The sequence below is a fragment of the Equus przewalskii genome, chromosome 24, assembly GCF_037783145.1.
Source record: "Equus przewalskii isolate Varuska chromosome 24, EquPr2, whole genome shotgun sequence".
NCBI classification, from domain to species: domain Eukaryota; kingdom Metazoa; phylum Chordata; class Mammalia; order Perissodactyla; family Equidae; genus Equus; species Equus przewalskii.
Genome location: NC_091854.1, coordinates 1,291,989 through 1,310,700, shown reverse-complemented (window position 1 = coordinate 1,310,700; position 18,712 = coordinate 1,291,989). Strand labels below are relative to the sequence as shown.

General features: G+C 36.8%; 1 protein-coding gene across 6 annotated transcripts in view; it reads left to right on the top strand.

The window, feature by feature from the left end:
- Window positions 1–18,712, top strand: part of AGL (amylo-alpha-1,6-glucosidase and 4-alpha-glucanotransferase) — an 89,965-nt gene that overhangs the window by 16,259 nt on the left and 54,994 nt on the right. For 3 of the 6 annotated variants that reach the window (XM_008507712.2, XM_008507899.2, XM_070592286.1), the window contains exons 2-5: window positions 5,534–5,683; window positions 16,307–16,517; window positions 17,005–17,171; window positions 18,037–18,240. In XM_008507712.2, the coding sequence (XP_008505934.1) occupies window positions 5,602–5,683; window positions 16,307–16,517; window positions 17,005–17,171; window positions 18,037–18,240 (664 nt within the window). In that variant the 5' untranslated portion in view covers window positions 5,534–5,601. Of the gene's footprint in view, window positions 1–4,597; window positions 5,458–5,533; window positions 5,684–16,306; window positions 16,518–17,004; window positions 17,172–18,036; window positions 18,241–18,712 lie in introns of those variants that run through there. The other 3 variants (XM_070592285.1, XM_008507845.2, XM_008507641.2) reach the window with 3 other exon arrangements.

The following is an 18,712-nucleotide window of genomic DNA, read 5'->3' as shown; positions in this document are numbered from 1 at the left end:
TTTTCTGGTCTTTTCTCCCCAACCAGACTGCCAACTCTAAACCCTTCTCTATGGAAACTCTGGAGCCAGGATTTAACAGGAAGTTAAATTTATGTGCAAGGGCAAAATGACTTAGCTTTAAATTTGGGGCCAAAGAACTTTTAATCGATATATCCTAAGAAAAAAGAAAAGATCACCACTAAAAAAATCCTCTCAAGTTTCCTCCTACCATGGTTTCCAAGCATTCCATACACTGTTTTTAGCTAATTTGTTATGTTGATGCTTAGGAATTTTTCAATGACTTTCCCTACGCAAGTTCTAAGAACTCAAGATTTGTTCTTTGTTTTTTGTTTCAATAGAAACACAACTATATTTACCTCTCTATATGCGCATCTCAATAAGTTTTCTAACAAATATTTACTGCACAACAACTAACCTTACTTCATTCTTAGGCTGTCCTTCCTCTATTTTCTATGACTTAGCTGAAACCTTGGGCTCTGACTTTGCTCTGAATTCCCCTTTACACTGCCTCTTCACAGAGTGAGAGCCTTTTGATTATGTCTCTCGTCTCTGCCATGCCCTGGGAGTCTCTTCATCTGCTTTGTCTGGCTGCCATCCTTGACTCAGCAGAGACAACTAGGCATCACCTCTTCCTTTTTTCAGGCTATCATTATTAAAAGGCTAATTTTTGCTAAATGCTACAATAGATGTTTTAAATGCTTTCGTTATTTCATCTTATCTTCACACCAACCCTACAAGTGAGGTGCTGTTCTCTCCATCTTAGGGATGAATCAACTGTGATTCAGAGAGATTTGAACTAATCTGAGGTTGGTTTGTCTCCAAAGTCCGTTTTCTTTATGTTGTACTATCTCCTTTTTTAAAATCTCTCTCTGGTTTTCCATACTCTATATCATTCTATTAGGTTCTCCCACTCCTCTGACTTCAGTTCTATTTCCTTTCCTATCTTCCCTTCTTCTCCTCACTGGCTACACCCAGATATTTCAAAATATGCAGAATAAACTATTCAGCTGAGAAGGGATTTGGAGACACAATTCCAAATTCTATAAGATAAACTTATTAATAATGTCAGTATAATATCACTATAAAATACAATATACAGAAAATACTGATGAATATAAAATCCAAATAAGACAGCCCTGCCCACTTCAGACCCAGAAGATTACAAGATTGAGAAAATAACTCCTTTCCTTTCAGGAAACATACACATACCTACACAAACCTGAAGCCCCTTCTGATTATAGCCCTTCACCCACTCCCCAGGTGCATTAATATCCATGTTTTAGAAAACACTAGAGTCACTGCCAAATAGCTGAGATTATCTATTAGTTTTTTCTCAAGGAGATTCTTCTCCTGACAGCACCAGTATGAGATTATTGTGTATATATAGATCACTGTCATGCACAGGACATGCACATGACAAATGCTGACCAAGATGAAGGCTGCACAAGGCACCACTGTAGCCCTAGACTGAAATTCATTGGTATTCCAAGAAGTTCACAGACAGCGCACTAGTGTGACTTTTCTTTTTAAAAAGGACACTATGTGGCTTGTAAAATTAATCTTAGAGACACATCATAACAAATCATAATATTTCCATTACTTAACAGTCTTTACTTTCTTGCACAATGGAAGATCTCCAAAATTAAGGTCACTTGGATTAACAAGTTTTCTTTTAAAATTCAAGGATTTGTGTAAGAATAACTCACTACTAAAGGAATTCATTTCATTAATCTCTTTTACTCCTTATATCTAGCTGAAATATTGGGCACTAACGTGAGAGTTTTGCTGGAGGGAGGACAAAAGGAAAGGCTCATTTTGGAGCCCTGGAGAAGAGTGATCAACAGCAGGGAGTGTAATGAGATATCGTAGGAGAGACTGCAAGCAGAAGGGCGTATGGAAAGGAGAGCCTGAAGACAAACATAAATGTGAACTGTGCTTCATAATATGGTCAGGGGCCCACTTTGCTCTAATATTTGTACTCACACAGTACTTAGTATGTTCCAGGAACAGTTCTAGGTCCTCATTTAATTAATAGTAGGTACTATTTTTATCTCTACTGTACAGTTGGAAAAACCAAAGCACAAAGAAGTTGAGCATCTTCCAAAGCTTCAAAGCTAGTTAGTGGCAGAGCTGGGATTCAAATCCAGGCACCATTTCATAATCATGAATTATTATGATTTTACACAGGATACACTCTAGAGCAGTAGCTCTCAAACTTGTTTTAAACCGTTGCCTCCAGTAGGAATACATGATCCAGTACATCAAAACATAAGTAATAGAGACAGAAGTTTTGTTAAATCATACTCTTACCAGATGCAATGCATTCAGATCTTTCCCATTTTAGTTTAAAAACTGGTGGTTGCAACTAGTAAATTAATTTAACCACCCTCAGTGGGTTATGACTCACAATTTGAAAAACACTACTTTAGAGATGAGGGCTACGAATTATAACTCAGTATCTCCACCTGGATATTTGACAGTCATCTCACACAAGTGGACAATCATCTTCAATGGACTGCTGAAAACCTACAACCAAACTCCTGAATTCACCCTCCAGTCTGCTCCTTCCCTTTTCCTCCTCTCTCATTAAATGGCAGCTTCTTCTGCGCTATCCATACGATAGCCACTAGCCACGTGAAGCTATCAAGCACTTGAAACGTAGCTATCAGAATCAAGACATGCTGGAAGTGTAAAATATACAGCAGGTTTCAAAGACTTAGCATGAATAAAGAACCTAAAATACCTCATTAATAACTTTTTATATTGACTGCACGTTGCAATAATGTTTTAGATTTAGTAAGTTAATTAAAACACATTATTAAAATTAATTTCACTTGTTTCTTTTTTTGATGTGGCTACTTGAAAAATTTTAATTACCTATGTGGCACATTATATTTCCATTAGACAATAATGTTCTGGTTACTCAGGCTAAAAACCTTAGAATCATCCTTGACTCCTCGCTCTCCATCAGCAAATTGTGTAGGCTCTACCTTTACAATAGATCCATAATTCACCAACTTCTCCCCACCTTCCCCGCTATATCTTCTTTTCACATACACACACACACACACACACACACACATCACTATCTCTTGTGTGGGTAACTGAAATAGCTTCTTAACTGGTCTCCTTGCTTCCTTTCTCACAACACCCTACAGTTTATTTAGCTATTTCCCACAAAGTTGCAGAGTGATCCTTTTAAAAGGTCACTCCTCTGTTCAAAATTCTCCAATGGCTCTTTTTCCCAGAGTAAAAGCCCAAGTCCTTGCAACAGCCTACAAAACATTACAAGATCTGGTGGCCCCCTCCACTCCATCTATCTGTTCTAATTTCTTACCACTCTCTTCACTCAGCTACAGTGGCCTTCTTGAATTCACCAAGTATGCTCCTACCTCATGGCCTTGTCACTTCCTCTGCTTCTGTATGTAACTCTCTACCCTGGATATTATTCTTTCTCTGTTTGGGATCAAATGTCAACTTACGACCAAGTCCTTTACTGATCATTGTATTTAAAATTGCAAACCTGCCTCTCCTAACTCTTCCACACTTCCCCCTTCTCAGCTTTATTTTTTACAACTTTTAATTATCCTGTATAATTTATTTATTTACTGTCTTCCACTAAGAAAATGTAGGAGTTCCATGAGAGTGGTCACTTCCGTTTACTGTTGCTGCATTCCCAGCGCCTGTGTGCCTGCCAAATCATAGGTGCTCAATAAATATTAGCTGAATGAATAAATGAACTGTGGGTTTCCAAATTCAGTTGTGGATCATTTGCAGCCAGTCATTCTCAGAAATCTACTGAAACAAACATTTCAGTATCTTTAGTTTTTCACCCACTATACTCCTTGGACCTACAGTAATTGCACAATAAAGAAAGCAAAATTCTTCTACACGCTCTAAACCTTTTGTCCATTTTTTTTCATGATCCTCAGGTGCCCTAAAAGCCCTGGAAGATGGGTTTTTCTTTTCCTTCAGGCATAAAATCTCCTTAAGCATCTGAACCGCATCCTGAAGTTCTGGCCTAAAATATGTGCAGCTATAGCCAATATAGATCCTTAATCTCAGGCGATCTTCAGGTCCCTGCTGTGTACACTAGGTACAACCAGACGTTGTAAACACAGGGGTATTCGCACCCTCAATTGTTTGTAGACTGGCCACACTTCACCTACCTAGTCCTTCCGAGTCTGCATTCAGGAAGATGTGCCCTGTCTGTGTTAAGACTGGTGGACACGTGTAGGATGTAATGTCAGAGATTGTAGCCAGGTCCCTTATTTCAGACACGGGGAAATCAAGGCTCAGAAGATTTAGGCCAAGTAAATTTAGGCCACGTAAAAAGAAGAAAAAGAAACACAAAATACATCATGACAGAAAGGGCACAGGGAGCCAGGTCGCTTGCTTCCCCACCATTCAGCCCTTTCACAAAACGACTCCGTTGCACACCTTCACTTAGCTCGCAGCATCTTTACGCCCAACCACGAGATCGCAGGCTGTTACAGGACGGGTGCCCCCGGGCCTCGCACCTGCCCTGCGCGCGGAAGACAGAACGGCTCGCTGCCGGGCCCGCAGCCGCCTCTCAACCTCGGCTCCGGGCAACCCCACTCTCGCGAGACTAGCGGCCGGGGCGAGCCGGTGCGGAACCTCCCGGAAGCCGGCCAGGGGACCTGTCCACTCCCACCCGGGGCGTGGGCGCTCGAGGCCCCTGGGGGTCGGGAGTCTCCTCGGAGATCAGCGCGAGGCGGGGGCACGGAGAAGCTCTCTGCCGCTCTCGCGGCGGCCTCGGCTCGTCCCGGCTGCCGCTGCCCCTCCCTTTGCCCTTCACGGCGCCCGGCCCTGCTTGCCTCGGGCTTCTCTCCGCGCCCGGGCAGCTTGCCTTTCCCCCTTTGCTTTCCTTCCTGTCCCCTCCCCCGACTCTAACACCAGAGGGGCGGCTCCTGCAGTGTCCCAGAAGCCGCACGTACAGCTTGCTCGGTGTAAGTGCTAGGAATGCCCCTGGTCTCTCGGGGACATGCATTCTTTCTATCTATAGCTCTGTAGGTACATCCTATGTCTGCAGCAGCTATTCCAGGGGCAGCAACTGCTTCCCTCTGTTCTCATCTCCCCATTGGTGGCTTCCAACCCGAATTTGGGAATGGGGACGATCTCCCACCTGTTATCTTTGAGCAGACTAATCTCTTGTAAGCAGAAGTGCCATTTGGAGCCTTCAAAGCTCTTTGGCTGGGCCCTGGGAATTTTCCCCCTTACCCAACTCCAGGCTTTCCAAAACCTATTGCTCTTCTCGGAGAATACTTTAGGTTTTTTGTTTTTGTTTTAATTGTAAGAATCTATATTACAGTATTTTTGCTTCAGTCTTATTGTGCTCAAAGGGAGGAAACAACTATCAATTTGCCTTCTCTGGTGTTATTTATAAGATTCATTCTTTCTCTTTGCTCTGCTAGGGTTAAAACACATTTACAACATGTAAGTGCGGCTGTCAGCCTTAGAAAATTTAAAATAATAGTTATTTTCTTTATCTTAATTCCTTTTTGTTTCATAGGGGTAACTCATTCGATTTCGGAGTTCTTTTAATTCTTCTGAAAAATTTCAAATCCTCTAGAAGCCAAAATGGGACACAGTAAACAGATTAGAATTTTACTTCTGAACGAAATGGAAAAGCTGGAAAAGACCCTCTTCAGACTTGAGCAAGGTCAGTAGCAGGTTGTTTGATTAGCTCTGTGACTTTTAAATTTTTAATTCATTGTCATTAAATTTTTTAAAACTTTGAGAAAGATATAATTTCCAAGGACCCTTCTAAAACTTTATTTGTGCAAAGATGGTGCTGTGTTCTAAAAATATCACGAATAAAAGTTGATTTTAGTTAAAAATATTTTATATCTGTCATGTTAGAATGAGGATAAAATAGTTCGGTTTTCTTTGCATGCTAATTTCCACTTAAGTTGCATTTATGATCAGAAGATTGACCATGTTATTTCTATTTATTATTATTAACACTTGGTAAATTACTTCATGTGTAATTTTACTTTGGGTATATCTGTAGATTTGATTTTTTATAGCTCTCACTCTTTTCCTTTACTGGAACTTTGAATTAGTAAAATAGATCACAGCAAAAAGTAAATTATTATTTATGTTTATCAAAAGCTTCTCAAATATGGAGAAGATAAAAACTGAAAATTTTTTTTTTGGATAAAAAGTGAAATAACTGATGCAGTTATGTTGACCTATATTCGAGCTGTGATTTAAAAGATCAAATTTTATTTTTATAAGACTAATTAAATAGATACTTTATTTTCTTAGACTTTATAATTTTTCAACATTGGAAAACATTTCACATCTATGTTAATATAACTTGTGAAGTAGAGGTTTAACATATGAAAAAATAGAATACAATCCCCTTGATGCTGTAGCAAGTGGACATTGATATTAGTAAACATTTTGAAGGAATTTTTTCCCCCGATATCTCAGGAGTAATTTTTGAAAAACTTTCATCCATCAAATGTGTTACCTCCATGCCAAATCTTCATTTTCTTCCAACTTTGGCATTTAAGATCACTGAGTGCTTACTCCGTTTTTGGCTTTCCTGACTCTGCGCCTTTCTGGTTCGTATTTTTTTCCTACCCTCCTGAGTGCTCCTGTCAGCTTGGTGGTATCTCTTGCTCAGCTTTCTTCCTTCCGCATTTCAATTAACTGTGTGTATCTGCAAGGAATCCTTTCTTTTTCTGTACTCCTGCCAAGGAATCCTTTCTTTTTCTATACTCCTGCCTTCAAAGAATTATACATCCTCATGGCCTCAGCTATTGCCTCATGCTGATGACTCCTTTTGGAAGCAGAGCCTTGAGCTTTGCTTGCTTTCTGGAAGTCGGCGAGTATAATGGCAAGAGTACGGAACTAGAATTTTCCTGGCTCTGCTGCTCATAAACTGTTTGACTTTGGGCAAGTCACATTAATTCTAAACATTAGTTTCTTTATTTGTGAAATGAAGCTATTAATTTTTGCTCTTCTACCTTCCTAGGTTTTGAGGCTCAAAATTGATAATGTATGGCCTTAAAGCCCCAAATAGAGATAAGGCCTTGATAGATCACTATGCCTATCTATTCTCGCCCCAAATTCCTGGCTTCATCCCAGTGTTATGCTGTAGAGTAGCCTTAGGATAGCTCCACTTGGATATGTTTAAATCTAACATGTCCAAAATCATCTCTTCCCCATTCTCAAACCTTCTTTATTTCCCAACTTCCCTGTTTATTTTAGTGACGTCTTCATTTTCATAGTTTCCAAGGCTAGAAACTTTGTACTCTTCTTTGATTTCTTTTCTTTGACTGCAATCTCTCTTTAAGCCCTATAATTTCTTTCCAAATATCTCTGCTTACCTGTCTCTGTCTCTTCCATATGTATGAATGTGGATGTTAGAATAATCTTCTTATGCAATCTCTTCCCTTTCTTTAGTCAGTGTCTATAAAGTCAAATTTAAACACCTCTCTCTGGCTTCCCGGACATTCTATCATGGAATCCATCTTCCGTAGCCAAGATTGTATCTCATTATTCCCCATTATTAGTGTCCGACATCTTTTCAGTTTCCCCATTAATCGCCTCCCCAGTGGCCTTTCACATGCCTGTCCTTACACCTGCAGGGCTGTCAGATGCCTCTATCTATTAAACCCCTGTACTGTCATTCTGTGTGTTGCCTACTCTCAACTTTCAGCTAAAATTCCACCTCCTCCATGAAGTCTTTCCTTAATGTTTCATCATCTCTTTTCTTTGATTTCCAGTTACACAGTGGGTACAGAACAATTAAGTGCCAAACAATGTTGCAGTGTCTAAAAGCTTGTTAGTCTTATATTGTCCAACTGGGGTTTAAGATCTGTGAGGCTAGGAACAATATTACAAACCTAGCAGAATGTACAACACTTAATAAATCCTTGCTCGTTAGTTACTAAAATGCAAAAATTGTAAATTCAGCCAAGCTATTTGAAGGGGGAACTGTGGAGGGTTCATAAAATAAGAATGGTGTGGTTAACTGTGTAATTCTAGTTAAAACCAGTAAATTCATTCAAATGATGTAAGTGGGAACATGTCAAATATTTTTTGTGCAGTAATGATGTGATCATATTATTTTAGAAGATAATTATAATGTGAAGGATGAAGAGAAGGGACATTGAAGACAAGAAATCATTGAGACAGCTATTTTAAAAACATGTCTGGTTAAAGATGAGGATTTACCTACATCAGAGTTGAAAACTCAGGGGCAGAGTATGAGACATTTTAAAGTTCACAGGACTTGGTGACCAGTTAAGTGTGAAGAAAAACTCTGGCAACTTTTAGTTCTTTCCTATTTAATTGGTCACCAAGCCATTCTTCATTTTCCTTTCCTTTTCGCTTTTCCCTAAGAAAGGATTCCTCCTCATTTTCAAGGATAATATCTCTGTAGATTCTTCTAATTCAACAAGTACAAGACCAAACTAGTTATCTTTTCTAGCCAAATCATAGCCTTTTCCTGTATTCCCCGTTCCATTTAGTGGCAGAACACTGAACAAAATCAGTAATCCCCAAAGCTAGAATTCTTCCATCTTTCACATAGGTTGGTCAAATTTCAATTTTTACCTTTTTTTAAGGAAAATATTTATAAAACCTTGATTAGGAGCTCAAGTTTATATGAATTGAGTGAAGGAAACAAGATAGAAAAATTTAGTTTACAAGGAAATGGTTTAATCACTCATCTTGCTAGTTGCCTACAAGAGGGATATGGCTAATCTGAGGAAAGTATTCCTAGTATTAGTATGAGGAATAAGATAGCCACACCGTGTACTGCTGTGACCTAAGCTAATTTTAGCAAACTGAGCAATTAGTTATGGAACCTGACGTACTGTAGATATTCCGATGTTTCATTTACTGTATCTAAAAACTTTAGTTTCAGGGATTTGGACTAAATGTATACAGGGTAACTGTGTACCCTTGGGGATATGCACTGATCTATCAATTGGAATATAGAAAGAAAATATAGGACTTATCTTTGTTTCTTTATTTTCTTCCTTTCTACCTATTTATCTACCTATCTTTTTTTTAAAAAAAACCTAATTAAATTTTGCTATATACAAATTGACATTGATGTTTGTATGTCAGATAAGTGATAAACAAAAAAGACACATTCTGAGGACAGAGTAGAGGTTATAGGTCTAGAAGGGGTTGACAGTCACACCACCCCTGGTGTGCTGTGCAGTATGTTGCCATGAATTACACTTTTACCTAAGCCAGGGTAAGTAGATATACAAGTTGTATTATCTGAAATAGTAAGGTCTTCACAATATTTTGTAACAAGAGGTAGAGTAACCATAAATGCCTCTTACCTCAAGAGGGTAGAGGTCAGAGGTCAGAGTTAAAGATGAGTTAGAAAGTATTTGAAGTTTGCTGTTTGAGACAGTGTCTTTTTCAGCAATGATATGTAGCTTTCAGTAGTGTGATAGAAAATATTTTCAGAAAAAATAAACACAGGTTAACTCTGAGGTAAATATGAGTGAGAAAGTTAACTGCTTTCTGATAGCAGTTGATTCTGTAGAGCAGAATTCAGCACACTTTTTTCCTGTAAATGTTCAGATAGCAAATATTTGCATCTTTGCAGGCCATATGCTTTCTGTTGCAGCTATTCAACTCTGCCATGGTACCATGAAAGCAACCACAGACAATACATAAGTGAGTGGATGTGGCTGTGTTCCAATAAAACTTGATTAATAACAGAAACAGGTAGTAGGCTGGATATAGTTTGCCAGACCTTACTATAGTGAGTGCATTTTGAATGTGTATTTTTAGTAACAGTTCCATCATATGATTTTACTCATTTCAATGAATGTCTGCCCACTTTAAAAAAGTTGATAACAAAATTTTCTAATCTGTTTGAAATCTTCCAAATAAAGGATTTCAGTTGATTTGCAAATCATCTGTTTAATATATCAATATGGAACATCTTCTGATTAGCTTGTAAAAACAATTGATGTGTGTCAGGGAAAATATATATTTACTAGCACATTTCGACAAAAATCTTCACATAATTGGTGAATGGGATTGAAAAGTTAATGCCATGGATTAGTAAACATAACCACCAAGAACTTCTTCCATTGGATTTGCGTTTCTTTTTGTGGTGTTTTTTTTCAAGTCTGAGGCCGGTAAACCAAGTATGAAAATGAACAGAACTTGAATCTTTAAGTTAGTTTATCACAAAATACTAAATCAAGACTTTTAAGATTAATGAAATTTATTTGATCACATTGCTTTCACTGATAGATATTATCAATGTTAATTTTTAGTGAGAGAGAAAAGATTTTTTCCATCCATTAATAATTATACTAGTTATTTTTAAAATATTGTTTTAGTTACATCTTATCCTTATTTTTGTTTTATAATTTATGTAATCTACTAAGGCATCATATATGTATATAATATAAATAAATGTTCATATTTGGAGAATGCTTGTCATTTTTTTTCTGAAGGTAGACAAATGATCCAAATACTGTTTTAGAGATTTGGGATGAGTTTTAACCTTTGTACTACAACTTCTCTGAATTCTTATGTAATTTTAAAAACAATATTTGCATAAACTGAAGAGAGGACAGGTTGTTTAAATATGCTCAGATGGCTAATCTCTGATATTTGTGCTTGTTCGAAAGGACGCCATTTCTTTTTTCATAAATTGAATCATTCTTGTGAAGATGTAGATATTTAGGATTCTCACAGTCACTAAGTATTTTACTTCATGTTTCAATTCTTTGGGCAATGATTTCTCAATCAATCTCTTCATATCTGTAACTCTAGTTTAAAAATAGTTTCTCCATTATAAAATTCTAGAAATGTACAAAAAGTCTTTTCTCTATGCTTTTTGTTTCAAAACAAAATTGGGTTTATTCTATTTAAGTAATTTTGAAACCTGCTTATGGTATTACGGTGTGTGAATTCTAGCTCCTTGCTTACCGCCACCCTTCAGCCATACTTTCTTCCAGAAGGGATTTCAAAAGATCTAAATAGTTGCATTAAATGTAGCAAAATAGAATAAAAGTAACCACATTATTAAATATCTTTTGATAACATGATGTATAGTGGCTTTATAATATTCCAGCTTGCAGAACACGATAATTTGTACCATAATTTACTTAATCATTCCCAATCATTAGATATTTAGTTTGTTGTCAGTTTATTTAATTATAAGTGAAGCTATGATGAACATTCTTATATATAATCTATGTTTACTTCACTAATTAATTCCTCAGAAAATATATGTCTATGTGAAATCATTGGGTCAAAAACAGAAAACTTAATTGACATTCTTAGTATATTTATGCCAAATTGCTTTTAGAAAAATTTGTGTATGTAGCCACTTGGAAAAGAAATTATTAGTTTCACTGTACAATGTGAGAAGTAAAAGTGGGTCCTTGGATTTTTGCAAAGTTACTTAGTAACTCCATTTGGATAATTTGTTTCTTGCTTGCTAATGCCGTTTACTTTAAATCAATTTATATCCATATTTTAGTCCAGTCTAGGAGTATGGTTAAGAGTACTTATCACTAGATTATCATTTTTTCCAGGAATGCTTAGAACTTCTGCTCCTTCATATTATCCATGTTGCAGTAGGCAAAATATAGCATTCATATTTCCCTAGGCAAATATAGAAGTATTTAATTGGATTAGAGTAAATTGGAAGAGTCCAGCATTCTCTTAATGTCTTTTACTGAAATCTTTTGTTCACAGAGAATATCTTACCCAGTGTTTAATATTGTGGTATGGGATTTACCATCTGTCAAATATCACTGTGAGGGATTTACTTCTACTAAAGAGCAGTTTAGACATGACTAAAACCTATCTACCGGTTTTCTATTTCAGGATTTGCCTTGAACCAAACTGACATTTTTTATATATAAATAAATAGTAGTTCATACTGATATCTCTGATTCATATCCACCACAACAGGGTGCACTGTAGCTTCCCCCTTGCTTATTTGAAAGAGAACATCTTTCTCTGACAGTGAAAAACCTGGCTCTCATCACCTTTGTTTTTGAAAGATATTTTCACCATGTATAGAATTCTAGGCTGACAGTGTTAATCTTTCAGTACTTTTAAAGGTTTTTATCCACTGTCTGCTTGCTTGTGTTGCTTCCCATGAGAAATCGGCTGTCATCCTTATCTTTGTTCCTCTGTACATATTGGGTCTTTTTTTTTCTCTCTGGCTGCTTGTAAGGTATTCTTTCTGTCACTGGTTTTCAGCAATTTGATTTTGATGTCCCTTGGTGTAATTTTCTTCATGTTTCTTGCTTGGGGAATTTGTGGAACTTCTTGGATCTGTAAATTTGTTGTTTTCATCTAATTTGGGAATTTTTTACCCATTATTTCTTCAAATAATTTGTCCCCCTTCTCTCTCCTCTCCTTTGGGACTCTGGTTATCTATATATTAAGCCACTTGAATTGTCCCACAGGTCAATGATGCTCTTTCAATTTTCTAGGTTCTTTTTTTCTCTCTTGGTTTCATTTTGCATGGATTCTATTCCTGTGTCTTGAAATTCATTAATCTTTTTTTCTTCCATGTCTCACCATCAATGAATTCTGTCCTGTGTATTTTTCATCTCAGACATGATAGTTTTCATCTCGAAAAGTTTGACTCTCTGGGGCGTTTTTCTGTTTTGTTTTTTAAATATTTTTTATGTCTTGACTTAATTTTTTGAACATATGGAATATAGTTATAATAACTGATTCTTCTTTATATGCTAGTTCAACATCTGTGTCATTTCTGGGTCAGTTTTCATTGATTGATTATTCTCATTGTTATAGGTTGTGTTTTCCTGCTTTGTATTTCTCATAATCTTTGTTTGGATACCAGACATTGTGAATTTTACCTTGTTAGATGCTGGGTATTTTTGGATTCTTATAAATGTTCTTGATCTTTGTTTTATGATGAAGTTGAGTTACTTGGAAATATTTTAATCTTTTTGAGTTTTACTTTTATGATTTGTTTAAGCCAATCTAGAACCATTCCCTGTCTGGGGCTCATTATTTCCCACTACTGAAGCAAATTCCTTCTGAACTTTCTGCCCAGTTCCACATGAACTATGAGATTTCCCAGTCTAGCTGGTGAGAACAAGCACTATTCTTGGTCTCAGTTATTTTCCTCACAGACATGCACTGATCAGGACTCTGCTGAATACTCAAAGACGACCTTCTGCAGATCTCTGGAGTTCTCTCTCTGTGAAGCTTTCTCTTCCTCATGCACTGCTCTCATCTGCAACCTCTAGCTGCCTTGGTCTCCACAAATTCTTAGCTCCATCTCCTCAGCACAGGAAGTCAGTTGAGCTCTGCCTGGTTCTTGCTCCCTGTGCCTCAGCCTGGAAATTCTTATAAGGTTGTAGGCAGGGGCAATTTTAGGGTTCACCTTGTTTATTTTCTGTCTCTCAGGGATGGCTCTCTTTTGTTGGCTGATGTCCAGCATCTTGCAAACTATCATTTCATACATTTTGTCTGTTTTTTGTTGGTTTCTTTCATTCTTTTAAGTTTCAGGGAAGAGGGTAAAGCCAGTCCCTGTTTTCTCATCTTTGCCAAAAGAAGCCTGAGGTCATTTACATCTTCTGTGTCCTGTGTGTGGAATGCCTTACCCCACATATCTGTGTGGTCAACTCCCTCACCTCTTCTTTCTGTTTAGCAGTTTTTTATTAGCTGCTGGACATTACAAATGTTCTGTTGTTGTATCTCTAGATTTTACTGTCTTGCTTTAAAGGAGTGATGAGTTTTATTTTAGCAGCCATTTACATTATCTGTGGATCAGCTTAATCCTTTTGAGGCTTGTTTTTAAGCTTTGATAGGATTAGGTTTATAGTACTTTTTACTCCAGGGCTACTTTAGCTCTACTTCTTAAGGCATGACTATTTGGAATACAACAGGTGCTCAACAAGGCCTCTTCACTTCAGCTGCTTACAAATTGTAATGTCTCCCAGGCCTGAGTGAGCTCTGGGAATTGTTCAATTTACAGCTCTTAGTAGTTGTTCTTTGCCCAACTTCATGGAGTGAACCCTACTCATGTGGAGCTTAGTATTCGGGCAGACTCAAGATGACCCTAGGGAAATTTCTGGAGCTCACTCTTTGCATAGCTGCCTTCTGTGCCACACTCTGCCCTGAAAATTGCAGTCTCTTCACCCTCCTCAAACTCTAATCCCTGTCTCTTCAACTCAGTGACACTACTATTTCTGCTCCCTGTGTCACAGCCCAGAAAGTTCCCTGTCTGAAAGCTAAGACTTCACAGAACTCCCCCTTCTCTCAGACATCATAGTCCTTCATTACCTATTTCTAAAAACAGTTGTCTTATGTATTTCTTCTGGTTTTTCAGCAGAATGCAAGTCTAGTACCAGTTACTCTGTTATGGCCAGAAGCAGACATCTTCAGAGTGATATTTTTAATACACAAGTTAGGTCATGTCTCTCCTCTGCTCAGAACTATTCACTGGCTCCTCATTTCAGTCAGAGAAGAAGCCAAAATACTTACAATGGCCTACAAGACTCTGCACGATCTGGTTCCCCTGTTGCCTTTCTTTCCCGTATCCTACTGCTCCTCCCCCAGCTTATTCCAGTCTAGCCAAACCATGCTTCTTGTTATTTCTGGAACCACTGGGCATGCTTCCACCCTAGGACCTTTGTGCCCTTTGCTTCCTTTGCTTGGTCAACGCTTTCCTTAGATGGCCACGGATAGCCATGTGGCTAACTCCCTTAGTTCTCTCAAGTCCTCCAACTTCTCGATAACCATCTTATTTGAAATTGCTACCACCTCCTCACCATCTCCCTTTTCCTCTATTTTCCCTACACTGCTCTGGAATTTTTCTTTTTTTCCCATAGAATTACTCCTTCCAGACATACTGTTTTTTCTTATTTATCTGTCATGTTCCTTGTTTAATGGTGCCCTTTTCCCCTTTAGAACTCGAGCTCCACAGGGCAGAGATCATTGTCTGTTTTGTGCACTATTACGTGGTATGCACTCAGTACATAATTTTTTTTTTACTTTGTTGGATGTTTAATAAATTGAGCATCAAAAGTATAAATATTAGTATGTTTCTTTCTTCTCAAAAGTTCCTTAAGCTTAAAGATTATAACCAGCAGGACTAAATTTTCCTGCCTTCATCAGTTATTATTACGCATCATTAATTGAAATGTTACATCCATGTTTAAAATTTCTGTGCCTTATATTTCTAAAAGACTTTACTATAGTCAAGAATTCCACATTCTAATAACTATAATCAAGGTTTAAAGTCCGCCTTGAACGAACCAAAATTTTTCTTTCACAGTAAAATTATAACTGGGATGTGTTAGTTCTTTTTCTTCTTATAGCAAAATACTTGTAACACAGTAAAGAAGTCACAGATATATTTTAATAGAAATAGCCTAACTTAGGCAAAAGTGGGAATGTTTTGGCTCTCAGAATTCCAAAAAAGACTTGAGTAACTAAACCATAAAGAGTAGGGATATAGGTAGTGGTATGCTGGAGTTGCTTGTGTTGGCTCACAGGAGCCAATTGTGCATATCTCTTCCCAATTCCATATTCAATGATGTCATGTGGGTAGCTTGAGATTGACCATGGTGAGATTGTTTCCACTGGGAAGTCAGCAAAGGCTGCAAATCAGGGCTCCTTACCCCCACCCCTCCACACACCCTAGCCCCACACAGCCACTTGTTAACCCTTTGTTACCACACCTCTGGATTTGAGCAGACATCAGAAACAACTAGCGTTAGGGGCTCAAATGCCTCTGGAACTCCTATTAGAAATCTGTCTCTTTAGAGGTTGAGTTCTCTCAGGGAAGATTGCCTTTCTCTATATGGTGAGATAGTTGTCCCATGATACCTCCCAAGTCTTATGTACTATCACATACTCTGACACCACAGAGAAACTCACTTTGTCTATTGCAGTTTGAAAAATACTAGCAAAGGTCTCTGGTTAGATGCCCACCTCTGGGCAGTCAATTCAGAGGTGAGGGTCAGGGGTTGAAAGGCATTCAGGGAAATGAGATCATGTAAGAACTTGCATATCCCGAAGGAGCCCTGCGAATAGGAATCAGCTTCCAGGAGAAGAAGAGAGGGACAGTACAGAGCGGACAGTTCTATGATGAATTCTATATGTTAAAATATAAAATTTGGCTAAATTGGAATACAAAATAGTTCCAAAAACAGCATCACGTATTTGGAGTTATTTTAAACATAGTTGAGAAATCATAGTTATTGTAATACTTTAAATAAAACATCTGTTTTTTAATATGGTAATTTAAGTCCTACAGTGAGTTTACCGAACTATGCTTTCTGTTTAGGGTTTGAACTACAGTTCCGATTAGGCCCAACTTTACAGGGAAAAGCAGTTACTGTGTATACAAATTACCCATTTCCTGGAGAAACATTTAATCGAGAGAAGTTCCATTCCTTGCAATGGGAAAATCCAACAGAAAGAGAAGATGATTCTGATAAATACTGTAAACTTAATCTTCAACAAGCTGGATCATTTCAGTATTACTTCCTTCAAGGGTAAGTCAAGTGTACTGTATGTGAATAGAGGGTAATCTATTCTATAACGAAGCTATTAACATGTAAAAAGTTACTATATGAATCGTGACAGTGCAGTTTTTACAGGACTTTTTTGAGATGCAAATAGACTATGGTTCTTCAATTTCTAGCAAGTAATTGTAAGGGTCATTGCAGATTCAAAGTATTTTTTTTTTAAGTAATGGCTTAAATACTCAAGTCTTTTCATGCAACCTGATTATAGGATGCTAGTCACTTGACTGCCCTTGTTATTACTAATAGATTTTAGTACAGTTATTTTTCCTTAAAGCAATATTATTAGATGTTATATATTTTGTATTATATCATTATATAGAGTTTGAAAAGGATAAAACATGGCTTTTCCATTGAGTTTTATTACAACTTTTTAAGTGATTTTAGAGAATCAGACTATTAGATGATTTTTTTTCCTATCATTAACTGAGAAGTTTTGTTTTGTTTTTTTCCTTAGAAATGAGAAAAGTGGTGGGGGTTACATAGTTGTGGATCCTATTTTACGTGTTGGTGCTGATAATCATGTGTTACCCTTGGACTGTGTTACTCTCCAGACTTTTTTAACTAAGTGTTTGGGACCCTTTGATGAATGGGAAAGCAGACTTAGGGTTGCAAAAGAATCAGGTAATGTCACCTTTCTTTTCTTTTTTAAAATAAATGTAATTGTCCTCTGTGATACAAATTTCAAAAGCTTTGATTCTTTTTTTGATTTTGGTGCTTAGTACATTTAGTAATAGATATAGAACCATATGATATTGTTGATAATTGACCATTTTTAACCTATAAAAATGGCAAATTATATGGTTCAACTTAATAAATTAAGGAACTCTGTGATAAAAAAAGAGGACTATTGTTTCTAAGACTTTACTTTGACATAAAAATTAGTAGTAAACTATTAAAATGTGTCGGGAAATGTATTGTCATTATATATAATTTTAATCTAACATTGATTAACTATCTTCCATGTGGAAGGCATGTGCTGCCATACATACCAAGAGTAAAATGAAACTTGTATCTGTCTCTTCAGCAAAGGGTAATATTAATTTGAATAGTATTAAGTTGCATATAGTATGAAGAAAGAAATGAGAAGCTCGCTGACATGACTGAAACAGAATACAAGTACTGTGGGAGATTAAAAGTAGGAGAAACACTTACTGCTATACTTGCATAGGACATATTTTCTACATGTAAATATATCCATTCAGCAAATATACATTGAACCCCTAATAGTAACTAGGCACTGTGTGTGATTTTTTCAAATACGTTTTCTCAGTATCCCTGTCTTGTATATGAGGACACTGATACCCTGAAGATTTAAGAAGACTTACTTCAAGTCACTTGTGGTACAGCTAGGATTTGAACCCAAGTCTTTGATTCCTTTTCTAGTAGCATGGTTGTCTTGCTATTAGAATTCTTTAAGGAAATTTAAACTTACATTTTGCTTAGTTTTAGGTGTTTTTTTCCTTACAAGTATTTTCTTGCATTACAGGTTACAACATGATTCATTTTACACCATTGCAGACTCTTGGACTATCTAGGTCGTCCTACTCCCTTGCTGACCAGTTAGAATTAAATCCTGACTTTTCAAGACCTAATAAAAAGTATACCTGGCATGATGTTGGACAGCTAGTGGAAAAATTGAAAAAGGAATGGGATATTCTTTGTATTACTGATGTTGTCTACAATCATACTGGTATGAGCTTTATTAACTATTAATTTTTATGAGAATATTATATTCTAATTATTTTATTCCTTGGTGTTTTATATGACATAAATTTTGAAAATACAAATGATGCTTAGGTGTCCTTTAATTTAAAAATCGCTTAAATAGTACCACTTTTTTCTTTCAAAGAAAAAAATGTTAGTTGAAAATATAATCAATATGTAAGTATTTTGCATGTGATGATTATAAAAAACAGGAGAGTGATGATAGGAGGGACATAATGGTCACGTATTTCAACTTACGGTATTAGTACTTTGTAGACCAACAGATGGATCCTATATAGCAGCAGCTCTGGTACTATAGCATATATTTGAAAAAAACTGAATGGTTATTATTTAAAGAGAAAATTATTGGTAAACTCTTAGAAGTTAAATCTGAAAATTATATCTTTTACATGTTAAAAGAGCTTATTAAAGTTAACCTGTTTTGGATCCCAAGATTC